This window comes from Cherax quadricarinatus, chromosome 83 (assembly GCF_038502225.1).
Source record: "Cherax quadricarinatus isolate ZL_2023a chromosome 83, ASM3850222v1, whole genome shotgun sequence".
NCBI classification, from domain to species: Eukaryota; Metazoa; Arthropoda; class Malacostraca; order Decapoda; family Parastacidae; genus Cherax; species Cherax quadricarinatus.
Genome location: NC_091374.1, coordinates 7,797,310 through 7,811,372, shown reverse-complemented (window position 1 = coordinate 7,811,372; position 14,063 = coordinate 7,797,310). Strand labels below are relative to the sequence as shown.

The 14,063-nt window shown below is 41.9% G+C and overlaps 1 protein-coding gene across 1 annotated transcript in view; it reads left to right on the top strand.

Annotated features, from left to right (window-relative positions):
* The window catches only part of LOC128702206 (uncharacterized), a gene marked incomplete in the record, with an annotated part of 302,046 nt that overhangs the window by 95,819 nt on the left and 192,164 nt on the right, over window positions 1-14,063 (top strand). Inside the window, 1 exon segment of the mRNA XM_070102790.1 lies at window positions 213-288. Coding sequence (XP_069958891.1) covers window positions 213-288 — 76 coding nt within the window.

Sequence of the window (14,063 nt, the reverse complement as noted above, 5' to 3'; positions counted from 1 at the left end):
TCTTGGATTATTAACCATCCGTTGGTTAATTAGAATAGTCATTGTCTTCGGCATATTCCCTACTATATGCCTATATATCTTTGGACTACCGCCCCCCTGAATGGGGATGAGGTGCATAAAAATATTCAACTACGAGCAATGAAGACGAGTAGTTATCCCTAAAAGAAACTCATTTTCTGTGGTCTGGTGTTGATTCCGGTTTTCTGTTACAGCTGATGGCGACCTGGAAGACGGGCGTAACCCGCTGCCTTACCGGCCTCGAGCTCCCAAGATCGGCAAGCTTCCAAAGTAAGTACCCTTAACTTATCTGTACAGATAATTCGTATATACTACACACATTGTAACGTTATAAACCCTAGTTTTATACACTTCGTTTTACAAGTGTCACAAATGCTGATCAATGGAAAGGTTAATCTTGTATGATACAACTGGACTTGCAAACAAATTTTTTTCCCAGAAAATTGTATACAAAAATATAGTATTACTTGAATAGCCCCTTGTATGCACTGCATTTCGGGCGAGATGTGACAAATTTAATTATTACATAATATACAAATATTTAAGCAATGTTCTTGCCTCTTGAGGGTATGCTGACATAGATATACATGAAGTACTTTGTGTAGTTTTTATCTAAGGTGACCCTGTAAAGTCAATAGCACATCCGTTGGGATTTCTAGGAAATTTTATTGGTCTTTCCTAGGTTAGTGACCTAGGAAAGTCTGGTTACCAGAGCAGTGTCTCTATCGTTAATAACCGTAGATGTAATTAATGTAGTTGTTACTGTCATTCTCACTGGTGTGTCACAGGTTACTGTCATTCTCACTGGTGTGTGACAAGTTACTGTCATTCTCACTGGTGTGTGACAAGTTACTGTCATTCACTCTGGTGTGTCACAGGTTACTGTCATTCACTCTGGTGTGTCACAGGTTACTGTCATTCACTCTGGTGTGTCACAGGTTACTGTCATTCACTCTGGTGTGTCACAGGTTACTGTCATTCACTCTGGTGTGTCACAGGTTACTGTCATTCTCACTGGTGTGTGACAAGTTACTGTCATTCACTCTGGTGTGTCACAGGTTACTGTCATTCTCACTGGTGTGTGACAAGTTACTGTCATTCACTCTGGTGTGTCACAGGTTACTGTCATTCACTCTGGTGTGTCACAGGTTACTGTCATTCACTCTGGTGTGTGACAAGTTACTGTCATTCACTCTGGTGTGTGACAACTTACTGTCATTCACTCTGGTGTGTCACAGGTTACTGTCATTCACTCTGGTGTGTGACAAGTTACTGTCATTCACTCTGGTGTGTGACAAGTTACTGTCATTCACTCTGGTGTGTCACAGGTTACTGTCATTCACTCTGGTGTGTGACAAGTTACTGTCATTCACTCTGGTGTGTGACAAGTTACTGTCATTCACTCTGGTGTGTCACAGGTTACTGTCATTCACTCTGGTGTGTCACAGGTTACTGTCATTCACTCTGGTGTGTCACAGGTTACTGTCATTCTCACTGGTGTGTGACAAGTTACTGTCATTCACTCTGGTGTGTCACAGGTTACTGTCATTCTCACTGGTGTGTGACAAGTTACTGTCATTCACTCTGGTGTGTCACAGGTTACTGTCATTCACTCTGGTGTGTCACAGGTTACTGTCATTCACTCTGGTGTGTGACAAGTTACTGTCATTCACTCTGGTGTGTCACAGGTTACTGTCATTCACTCTGGTGTGTCACAGGTTACTGTCATTCACTCTGGTGTGTGACAAGTTACTGTCATTCACTCTGGTGTGTCACAGGTTACTGTCATTCACTCTGGTGTGTGACAAGTTACTGTCATTCACTCTGGTGTGTCACAGGTTACTGTCATTCACTCTGGTGTGTGACAAGTTACTGTCATTCACTCTGGTGTGTGACAAGTTACTGTCATTCACTCTGGTGTGTGACAAGTTACTGTCATTCACTCTGGTGTGTCACAGGTTACTGTCATTCACTCTGGTGTGTGACAAGTTACTGTCATTCACTCTGGTGTGTCACAGGTTACTGTCATTCACTCTGGTGTGTGACAAGTTACTGTCATTCACTCTGGTGTGTCACAGGTTACTGTCATTCACTCTGGTGTGTGACAAGTTACTGTCATTCACTCTGGTGTGTGACAAGTTACTGTCATTCACTCTGGTGTGTGACAAGTTACTGTCATTCACTCTGGTGTGTCACAGGTTACTGTCATTCACTCTGGTGTGTGACAAGTTACTGTCATTCACTCTGGTGTGTCACAGGTTACTGTCATTCACTCTGGTGTGTGACAAGTTACTGTCATTCACTCTGGTGTGTCACAGGTTACTGTCATTCACTCTGGTGTGTCACAGGTTACTGTCATTCACTCTGGTGTGTGACAAGTTACTGTCATTCACTCTGGTGTGTCACAGGTTACTGTCATTCACTCTGGTGTGTGACAAGTTACTGTCATTCACTCTGGTGTGTCACAGGTTACTGTCATTCACTCTGGTGTGTCACAGGTTACTGTCATTCACTCTGGTGTGTGACAAGTTACTGTCATTCACTCTGGTGTGTGACAAGTTACTGTCATTCACTCTGGTGTGTGACAAGTTACTGTCATTCACTCTGGTGTGTCACAGGTTACTGTCATTCACTCTGGTGTGTCACAGGTTACTGTCATTCACTCTGGTGTGTGACAAGTTACTGTCATTCACTCTGGTGTGTCACAGGTTACTGTCATTCACTCTGGTGTGTCACAGGTTACTGTCATTCACTCTGGTGTGTGACAAGTTACTGTCATTCACTCTGGTGTGTCACAGGTTACTGTCATTCACTCTGGTGTGTGACAAGTTACTGTCATTCACTCTGGTGTGTCACAGGTTACTGTCATTCACTCTGGTGTGTCACAGGTTACTGTCATTCACTCTGGTGTGTGACAAGTTACTGTCATTCACTCTGGTGTGTGACAAGTTACTGTCATTCACTCTGGTGTGTGACAAGTTACTGTCATTCACTCTGGTGTGTCACAGGTTACTGTCATTCACTCTGGTGTGTCACAGGTTACTGTCATTCACTCTGGTGTGTGACAAGTTACTGTCATTCACTCTGGTGTGTCACAGGTTACTGTCATTCACTCTGGTGTGTCACAGGTTACTGTCATTCACTCTGGTGTGTGACAAGTTACTGTCATTCACTCTGGTGTGTCACAGGTTACTGTCATTCACTCTGGTGTGTGACAAGTTACTGTCATTCACTCTGGTGTGTCACAGGTTACTGTCATTCACTCTGGTGTGTCACAGGTTACTGTCATTCACTCTGGTGTGTCACAGGTTACTGTCATTCACTCTGGTGTGTGACAAGTTACTGTCATTCACTCTGGTGTGTCACAGGTTACTGTCATTCACTCTGGTGTGTCACAGGTTACTGTCATTCACTCTGGTGTGTGACAAGTTACTGTCATTCACTCTGGTGTGTCACAGGTTACTGTCATTCACTCTGGTGTGTGACAAGTTACTGTCATTCACTCTGGTGTGTGACAAGTTACTGTCATTCACTCTGGTGTGTGACAAGTTACTGTCATTCACTCTGGTGTGTGACAAGTTACTGTCATTCACTCTGGTGTGTGACAAGTTACTGTCATTCACTCTGGTGTGTGACAAGTTACTGTCATTCACTCTGGTGTGTCACAGGTTACTGTCATTCACTCTGGTGTGTGACAAGTTACTGTCATTCACTCTGGTGTGTGACAAGTTACTGTCATTCACTCTGGTGTGTGACAAGTTACTGTCATTCACTCTGGTGTGTGACAAGTTACTGTCATTCACTCTGGTGTGTGACAAGTTACTGTCATTCACTCTGGTGTGTGACAAGTTACTGTCATTCACTCTGGTGTGTGACAAGTTACTGTCATTCACTCTGGTGTGTGACAAGTTACTGTCATTCACTCTGGTGTGTCACAGGTTACTGTCATTCACTCTGGTGTGTCACAGGTTACTGTCATTCACTCTGGTGTGTCACAGCTTACTGTCATTCACTCTGGTGTGTCACAGGTTACTGTCATTCACTCTGGTGTGTGACAAGTTATTGTCATTCAGTGGTGTGTCACAGGTTACTGTCATTCACTCTGGTGTGTCACAGGTTACTGTCATTCACTCTGGTGTGTCACAGGTTACTGTCATTCACTCTGGTGTGTCACAGGTTACTGTCATTCACTCTGGTGTGTCACAGGTTACTGTCATTCACTCTGGTGTGTCACAGGTTACTGTCATTCACTCTGGTGTGTCACAGGTTACTGTCATTCACTCTGGTGTGTCACAGGTTACTGTCATTCACTCTGGTGTGTCACAGGTTACTGTCATTCACTCTGGTGTGTCACAGGTTACTGTCATTCACTCTGGTGTGTCACAGGTTACTGTCATTCACTCTGGTGTGTCACAGGTTACTGTCATTCACTCTGGTGTGTCACAGGTTACTGTCATTCACTCTGGTGTGTCACAGGTTACTGTCATTCACTCTGGTGTGTCACAGGTTACTGTCATTCACTCTGGTGTGTCACAGGTTACTGTCATTCACTCTGGTGTGTCACAGGTTACTGTCATTCACTCTGGTGTGTCACAGGTTACTGTCATTCACTCTGGTGTGTCACAGGTTACTGTCATTCACTCTGGTGTGTCACAGGTTACTGCCATTCACTCTGGTGTGTCACAGGTTACTGTCATTCACTCTGGTGTGTCACAGGTTACTGCCATTCACTCTGGTGTGTCACAGGTTACTGCCATTCACTCTGGTGTGTCACAGGTTACTGTCATTCACTCTGGTGTGTCACAGGTTACTGCCATTCACTCTGGTGTGTCACAGGTTACTGTCGTTCAGTAGTGTGTGACAAGTTATTGTCATTCAGTGGTGTGTCACAGGTTACTGTCATTCACTCTGGTGTGTCACAGGTTACTGTCATTCACTCTGCTGTGTCACAGGTTACTGTCAGTCACTCTGGTGTGTCACAGGTTACTGTCAGTCACTCTGGTGTGTCACTGGTGTCTCAGGCTACTGTCACATGTTACGTTTACATAATTTTTTTTTTTGAGAGTAATGTTGAGGAGACAAGTTATTGTCATTCAGTGGTGTGTCACAGGTTACTGTCATTCACTCTGGTGTGTCACAGGTTACTGCCATTCAGTGGTGTGTCACAGGTTACTGTCATTCAGTGGTGTGTCACAGGTTACTGTCATTCACTCTGCTGTGTCACAGGTTGCTGTCAGTCACTCTGGTGTGTCACTGGTGTCTCAGGCTACTGTCACATGTTACGTTTACATAATTTTTTTTTTTGAGAGTAATGTTGAGGAGACGGGTGTTAGGCACCCAGTAAACATGTAAACTTAATAAAGTCAGTGTTACTGTATGTGGAGAAGTCCCCATAACAGTGTATATTGTAATGTATATCACGTCTGATGTGTATGTACTGAGAGCAACAGTACATGTACACGTGGAATAGTGTTTGTCTGATGATATATACAATTTACAGTTTACCTTCATCCTATATTTGGGATTAAAGTATTCTTGATCTGTGGTGTATAGGTTATATGCGGCCTTAGTAACCCTCGTGAAGTCGACAGGCTTGAAAGTTAATTAACCAACGTAGCCTCAATTAAGAACTCCCACGTTCCATAGTAATTACTTTGAAACAAACTATAAACACACCGAGGTAGGCAAATTAATTAAGAAGGTTCATTTTCTTAATTAAAACGCCTGAATAATTATTTAAGTAGTGAATGCTGCATTATGCTCTTTCTTGTTTTTCCACTTCATTAAAAATTTATATTTCTGGACGAATATTTTTAAGAAACGATTGTTTTGTTTTTCCTCGTTACTGTCCTTTAAATTATACCAGTGTTTAGTGTTCTTTGGACGAAATTGCTTTCAATGAGGTGGTTAACTTGATGCTAGTGGAGGGCTCCTCATCCAAGAATTTGAGGCTACACTTTTTCCTTGATCAAAAAGTTAATTACCTCCAGTTCCACCAGGCGTTGTACATCTTTTAAGTGAAATGAGAAAACCACCTCCACACGCTTGTGCGGTTGTGGAAAGTGGCTAGAGGTTAGTGTAGTTGGTATTATTTAGCGTCTGTGAAGCCTGTTAATTCCATGATGTTGAAGTGATTTTCTCGGAGTTGTATTGCCACAGTGAGTGTAACCTCGACTTGGTTACCACAACTATTTTATAAGCCAAGTTTTCTAAAAAGTATGCTGGGTGTGAGGTTTGTCCACTACACCAGGGTCAATAGTTATTATTAAGTTGGAATTTTGTTATTCTTGAGCTTCTAGTGGTTCAAGCAATTCAGCAACACATACGCGGTCATATATGCACCAATGATTAAGAAATACTGAAGTATAAATATTGAAGAGTGATTATGTATGTCACTACTAGTACACTAGCAGTTAAGGATATATACACCGAGAAGTTTTGTGTGTGTGTACGTACGAATGTATGTACGTACTCTCCCAGTTGTTTACACGAGTCAAATCTGGGTCAACTTCTTAATTCTTATCGATGGGTTCGGTTGATTTCCGGCCTCCAAGAACAGACTCAGGTTTTTAAGAAGTGTACTGTGACTCCAGCACCTCTAGTGTGCTCACTTACTCATCACCCACACACTGAAAGAAGTACTTCCTATCGTCCCTGTGACAACTACTCCTCTAGATGCCACCTGTGTTCCCTGGCTCCCTCTTTGTATCTCACACTCGTCCTTATACACTCTTTCCATTCTGAGTATTTTGTATGCCGTGATCACATCTATCCTGACTTCATCTAGTGTTAGTTTGAGTTCCTTATGTCTCTTTGTGTGTGTGTATGTGTGTAATCCGAGCGTTTCTTTTTTTTTTTTTTTTTTTTTTTTTTGGTTTACGTTAACAGTGACCTACTTTGCACAAGTCAGGAGGTCGGGTCATGGTGGCGGAGTGAACGACCTCTGGGGCAGGGTTAAAGGGTGAGCAACAAGGCGTTGCATCACTAGTGGTAGTGTTGAGGAAGTGGGGGTGGGGAGGAGGGGCGTCATCCAAGGTAGAAGCTATCCTCTGTCCTCCAGTGTTGTGATAACTGCTCACTGCTTCCCAAAGTTCACCCACTGCAGACACCCAACACCGTCTTTGAGAAAAGCTCGCGCGCACACAGCTGCCAACATAGATCAGCTATCTCTGTTCTCCAAATAATCATAGCTGATCGTCTTCATTCTTCACAGCCTAATATTACGTATGAGTGCTGTTTCACCCTACAGTAGACTCTGGTCGAAACATTTAGAATAGGAAATGATATAGGGAAACACAGGTATGGCAGTAGAGTTTTAAATGCGTTGAACAAACTCAGGTAGCGCAATTGAAACGAGAACTTCGGGTAGCTTTAAATATAAGTTAGACTGGTATACGACTGGGGGTAGTAAGCCTTCTGCAGTAAGTAAGTTTATTCAGGTATACACAAATACAGTTACATAGAATTATCATACATAGCAGCATGTGTAGAGAACCTAGGATAACCCAAAAAAGTCAGACAGAGTGACTTATTTCCATTGGGGTCCTTTTACCTTATTATTATAGTATAAAGGTTATAATATTTTCTTATTATTACCTTTATACTATAATAATAAGGTAAAAGGACCCCAATGGAAATAAGTCACTCTGTCTGACTTTTTTGGGTTATCCTAGGTTCTCTACACATTCATATGTGCTTATAATAGGAAGAGACCGCCCAACGTTGTCTGTAACTGAAGCCTGTTTGCACGTTGGCAGGACATTAAAAACTAGATGTACATTAAATGCAGTTAAAACTTTGTAAATATATATCTATCATAGGTAAAACAGCAAACATATTGAAAGAACTAAGTTCTCATTGCTAGAAAGAGTGTGGGGAGACTGGGTAGGGGAGAGGGCCAAATAATCATAAAACTGTACATAACATAGCTGGGTACAGAGACATCTTCAGGTGTAAAACAAGATGAGTGAGTGTACAGCAGCGGCAGCTTACTGCAATCATGATATGCAGTGTAAACAAAACATGAATAATGAATATCATTGTAATAATGGCATACCAGTGCGACAAGTTGATGAGTAAAAAACACGTGCAGTGTTGCATGTGTTTATAAACAATGAAGGAGTGATTTTGGGCAAATTAATATTTTCATAATTTACTACATGATGTTGACATATTTAGGTCAGTTAGTTTTATCATATCAAATGTGTTCTTAACTATCTAATGTTCTACATAAATAACCCTCGTTACTTGGTAGTTATTTTTTATTGTCATTGATAGTGTTATGTACATGTGGGTATTGTAGCTGAGATATTGTATAAAATATCAACACTGGAAAAAATACACAAATGCAATATAATGCTATCCTTCATTGGCTATGTTCCGCCCACAGTGAGCTTTATCAAGTCACGTTTGTCTGTGACTTGATAAAACCCACTGTGTGGGCGAAACTTAACTCAGTAAAGAGTCGCATTATACTGTATTTGTATATTTTTCTAGGTACCGTAGTAACTGTATTATTCTATATGATAAAACATCGGTGTGAATGTTAAGATCCTGCTTTTGCAATCTGTTTGTACTGTACTCCATAGTTATTCATGTGTTATGTAGTGTTTTTTTTCATGCTGTGACTGTCACAGATTGCTGTCAGGTTTATAGCAACATTGCTGCAAGGAAAAAAACAAGCATGTGGCCTGTGGAGTTAGGTTAATATGTTTATTTACCCCATGCCCATCCTTATCTGGACTGTGGAGTGGTTGTTAGGTTACACCAGGGTTTACGTGGTTGACTAGGTTTTTACCAGGGCAAGAACCGATACTTGGGAGGACTTACGCGACCAACACTGCTGCTACTCCCTCACCCCCTTTCTCAGCTCTCACCCATGATGATAATGAACCCCCAGGGTGTTTTTCCTGAGCCCATGTTTGCCCTTGCTTCGCTCAAGTATCTTTCAGGTATACCGCATGATACATGGTCGTCAGTCATGTCTCATCGCTCTTATTGCCAGTAAACTCACTCGTTGTTGAGTCTTTCCAAGTTTTTTTTCCTGTGCCTTGCCCTCAACCACTGCTTGTAACCTCATTATAGTGGTGGCGGGATTTTAACTCGACTCATTCAAATTGAAAACAGTTATTCCCAAGAATCAATCTGATCAGTCTCACTAATTTTCCTCTCATATTAATGTTCAATGTAATGGGGAGCCCATCACTTTGGTTTCATCAGTAAAATATTTGGGAATCCCCTTTGACCCATGCATGTCAGGAGAATTGATAGGGAACAGTGTAGTAAAGAAAGCGAATGCCAAACTGAAGTTCCTGTATAGACAAGCACAGTGTCTACCTACTGAGGCTCGCAGGACCCTATGTCTAGCCCTTATACAATGCCATATGGATTACGCTTGCTCTTCTTGGTACTCTGCCTTGACAAAAAAACTGAAAGATAGACTGCAAATCACCCAGAACAAAATCGTAAGATTCATCCTGGGGCTGGGACCAAGAGAACATGTAGGCCAGGAAGAATTACAGCAGTTGGATATGCTGAATGTTGAAGACAGAGTAAAACAACTGAAGCTAAATCATGTTTATAAAATTGCTCACAAACAATGTCCAGAATATCTTGCTGTCAATTTTGTCAAGGTTGGGAACCAAAGCAATCATAGTACTAGGGGGAGAGAGCACAACTTTGTAGTACCCACAGTCAGTGGGCAGGCTTCAAGCACCTTTTATTGTACAGCAATAAAGGAATGGAACAGACTACCCGCACATGTCAAAGCCAGTCATAGCGTGAACCAGTTCAAGAAGAGTGCCAAAAGGTGTCTGATGAATGTAGCTACAGAAAGGGAGGGGAATGATTTTCTATTTTTTAGCTAACATACGTGTAAATTTTACCTTATTCCTTGTAATGACCCTCGTATTGTAGATAGTCTTAATGACCTTGGTGTAGCAGATAGTCTTTTTAGTATGATAATAAGATGTTATCTTCATTGTAGAATAATAAGAAAATATTATAACCTTTATACTATAATAATAAGGTAAAAGGACCCCAATGGAAATAAGTCACTCTGTCTGACTTTTTTGGGTTATCCTAGGTTCTCTACACATATGCTGCTATGTATGATAATTCTATGTAACTGTATTTGTGTATACCTGAATAAACTTACTTACTTACTTACTTACTATATTCTTCCAGAAACATTATGCAGGCATTATTGCCTGTGGGAAAAGGTTGGACATGTAAGGAAGAAGTGTGGGTAGTGGGTGTAGGTGTGCGATGAGGAGGCTAGCGAGGCAGTAAGCACAAGTTGTACTGGGATTGTGTAGGGGTGTGAGAGGCTAGGTAATGAACAACAATGGCTGTACATGTATCAAAAAGAACTCGTGAGTTGTACAGAACAACAAACTGTACACGACTCAATAGGACTGTGTGGCTCTTTTGCTAAAGGAATCATCACTTCCAGAGGATTCTTTTGAGTATACGTCTGGGTCACCCGACTCAAGGCCACCTAACTCAGGGTCACCTGTTTCAGTTATTGCAGTTCATCTCTGTGCTACTTGTGGCTTCCTGCTAATTGTAGCCCATATTTTGCATATTTTAATTGTTTTTCTCGCAACTTCATATTTTCCGCTTTTGCTTTGGTTTTGTAATTACCAGAGAACCCGCAGGGTGTTGGCCAGAATTTTAAGGTTTTCTTTTTAATAAGGCATTTGTTTTTATAATGCTGGGTATTTTAATAATTTATTGAATTTATGGTTTTCCCCGAGTTTTTTTTTTTTGAAAGGTTTTAATGGGATTGTATTTGTATGGGGGGGGGCGGCTTCAAGTAGGCAATACATAAATAACCCGCACCATAGGAGAGAGAGAAGCTTACGACGATGTTTTGGTCCGAATTCAAATTCAAAAATTTACTACTTTGCATAGTATACAATGTGTAGTTTGCATGTAAAGTATTGTCAAGCACAAAGGCCGCTACTAGCATGCATGAACATTTATGAATGGTCCAGGTTGAACCGAAACGTTGTCTTGAGCTTCTTTCTCCTATGTGCGGGTTACCTGTGTATTGTTCCAGTCACGATATTATGCCTTTTGTTCTTTAACTAGTCAATGTTTTCGTTGTTTAGCGTTCGTATTGACCTTGTGGTCTCTGATGCGCAGATTGTGTAGTTGGTTCCTACCTTACCACCCTTTCTTCAAATTTCTTATTCTGGTGTTACCTGCGGTGTACACTTGCAGCTATCCCCTCCCCTTCTACATAACTCATACCAGGTGCTCTCCACGGATGCATCTGCCTCTTCCGCATCTGGTGACGTTGCAGGTCATCTACAGCAGACTCAGTCTTGTGCTGCCCAATTTTCCATATTTCTTGTACTCTCAGCTTCACTGTTACTGTTTTCGTCAAGAAAAATCCTGAAGCGGGTCTCTGTCGTTGTCAGTGGTGGCAGCACGATGACAGCACAGCAAGACGGTGTGTGTATGAACATGGGAAGGTACGGTAGCCCATGGCGTTATGGTGGTCCACGGCAGCAGTAACTACTGGTTTACCTGTTCTGGTCTCGGGTATTAAGTCTTGAAAGTCATTCACCGTTACTTTATTATTTATTATTATTAATCAAATTAAGGGCTAAATACACGGAAGGTCGAGAGTCTTCTACCTTTCGGGTGTTCATAGGTTTTAACCTATAGCCGTACATAGTTGAGGCGAAGGTTCGCCTAACTGCACACACCTTCACTTTTACCCCAGGAGTTAGATGTCTTCCTCCACTGTTTCATTCAATAATTACCATGAACTTCCCAACTTCCCATCAAGTTCCTTTTCCTGAAGTATTCTCAGATTGTGACGATATGATATTGAACTCTACCTAAGCTGCCACTTTATGGATGTTAAGCCACAGACTCCCTCTCTCACAGGCTGGTAACTCTACTTTTCTACACTTACTATTATTTCTGTAGCTTCTTAACTACCCTAGATGGCAGCCATACATCCCCCCTTGGATTGACATCCCCGCACTCTACGTTGCTCGAGCCTCACTCTGCTTCTCCTGTTAAGAAACACAATACTGAATGTTGCAAGTATCTGCCTCTGTAGATTCTTTGTCTACAGCTGCCAGGAAATGTTGGTAGTCAGTTGCCTGTGATTATTACTGTAACGCTATGATCCTTACTGGTTTAGCGCTGCCCTTAGTAAGTGTATTTAGGTACATATACACACAAATACAGTTACACAAATTATCATACATAGTAACGTGTGTAAATTACCTAGGATAACCGAAAAAATCAGGCAGTGTGACTTGTTTCCACTGGGATCCTTGTACTTCTGTTGGGTCTGTGAATGTAGAAATAATTTATTATATAGTTGTGTGGAAGGGCTAAACCCATGGAGGCCATATAACACTTGGGAAGTGAAAACCAGTTACGGAAACTAGTTATTGTGTCGCATTACAGCCCCACGCACGTAAGGAGAGACTCGTCTTGTGTCCTGACGAACAAAACACCAGCGCTCTCTTCTCTGATAGTCTCACCTTCAATAAAGGTTTTGCGTATGACTTTTTCACTACCATTGATTCACGTCCACTGCATTCCTCCGTCCATTTCTGTGCAGTTTTCCATATGCAACGTGACTAAATTTTTGGAGGTCCTTTAAGTACTCTATATGGATGGAAAGGTGTTGAAGAAATAATGTGTAACGTATGTTAGAGGTAAGTTAGTGCGTTAGTAGAGCTAGAGTATGTTAGCGCTAAGTTAAGGGATCTTACAGCCATGTTACCATACCCACCTTCATTCCTCCATACCTGCCTTCATGTGTATACACACTATTTCTCTCTCTCTCTCTCTCTCTCTCTCTCTCTCTCTCTCTCTCTCTCTCTCTAGCTCTCTAGCTCTCTTGTTAAAGGCGACCCAGCGTTTGTTCCTTTTTTGACACCCACGTTGTACTCTCCAATTTTGTGGTTACATGGCTCGAGTCTTAGCTCCTGGTCCCTTGTGTGTTATTTTTTACCGATGCTCCTGTTATAACACCCACCCCATTCATAGTTTATCATAATTCCTTGAGCTCTTGGTCCCAAATCGAGAGTATGGGGTTATGATTGGAGGGGGGGTGTAGGTGACGCTAAACGGGGGACGTGGGTTATGCTGTAGGGTTGGGGGTGTCGAAGACACTGCGGAGGGAGATTGTGGGTGAGAGGTGCGTTATAAGAGTGGGGGATAATTACGTTGTCAAGGTAGTGTGTAAACATGCTAGGTGTGGGGGGTGCAGTAATCAATATGCCCACACTAACACTAAATAATATGGATGTAATCAATGGCTGGAGGTGGGGTGGGGGGGGAACAAGGTCCCAACCCTACAACAACCTTCCACTCCCACAACCTTTCACCCCTACAGCCCTCCACCAGCGAAATCAGAGTCTGACGAGGTTCACAAGCCAAGGTAACATGGGTTTGGATCAGGAAGATCTTCCTTGTCACAACTACTAAACCAGCACGACACGGTTAAGAGAGTTTAGAAGTAAACCAAGATAAAGAGACGTGGTCTAACACACTTAGCGAAGAAATTTGACACACAAGATCATATAGTGATGGAACATAAAATAAGGTCAACAGGTTTAATAGGAAAAGTGGAGGCAAATGAGTATTTAATTTTCTAATGAAGAGAACATAGAATATAGTAAATTAAGTAAAAAAATCAGTACCCCAAGGCAATTTCTTGGTGCCTTTACTGTTTATTATCCTCAGCAGACATAAAAGTACAAGTCGCAGCTTAGTATCATCCTTTGCCGACTGTACCAAAATAATCATGAAAGTCGCTATTACAACCCAGGATTCCAAATGGCCTGTTATCCCAGGTGTAAAGGGAGCAAAATAAACACGACAGAAAAAGTTTAGACTTATATTATCCTTCACCAATTTAGAACAGCAATATGTACACTATGTACAGTGATAAGTATAGTGCACTCCACGGTAAGCAAGGCAGAAATAGAAGCCACAAGATAGCAGACCGTGCTTCAACCAGCTCTAGAATGGGAATGACTAAGGGCAGACAGGAGAGTGGTACTCAC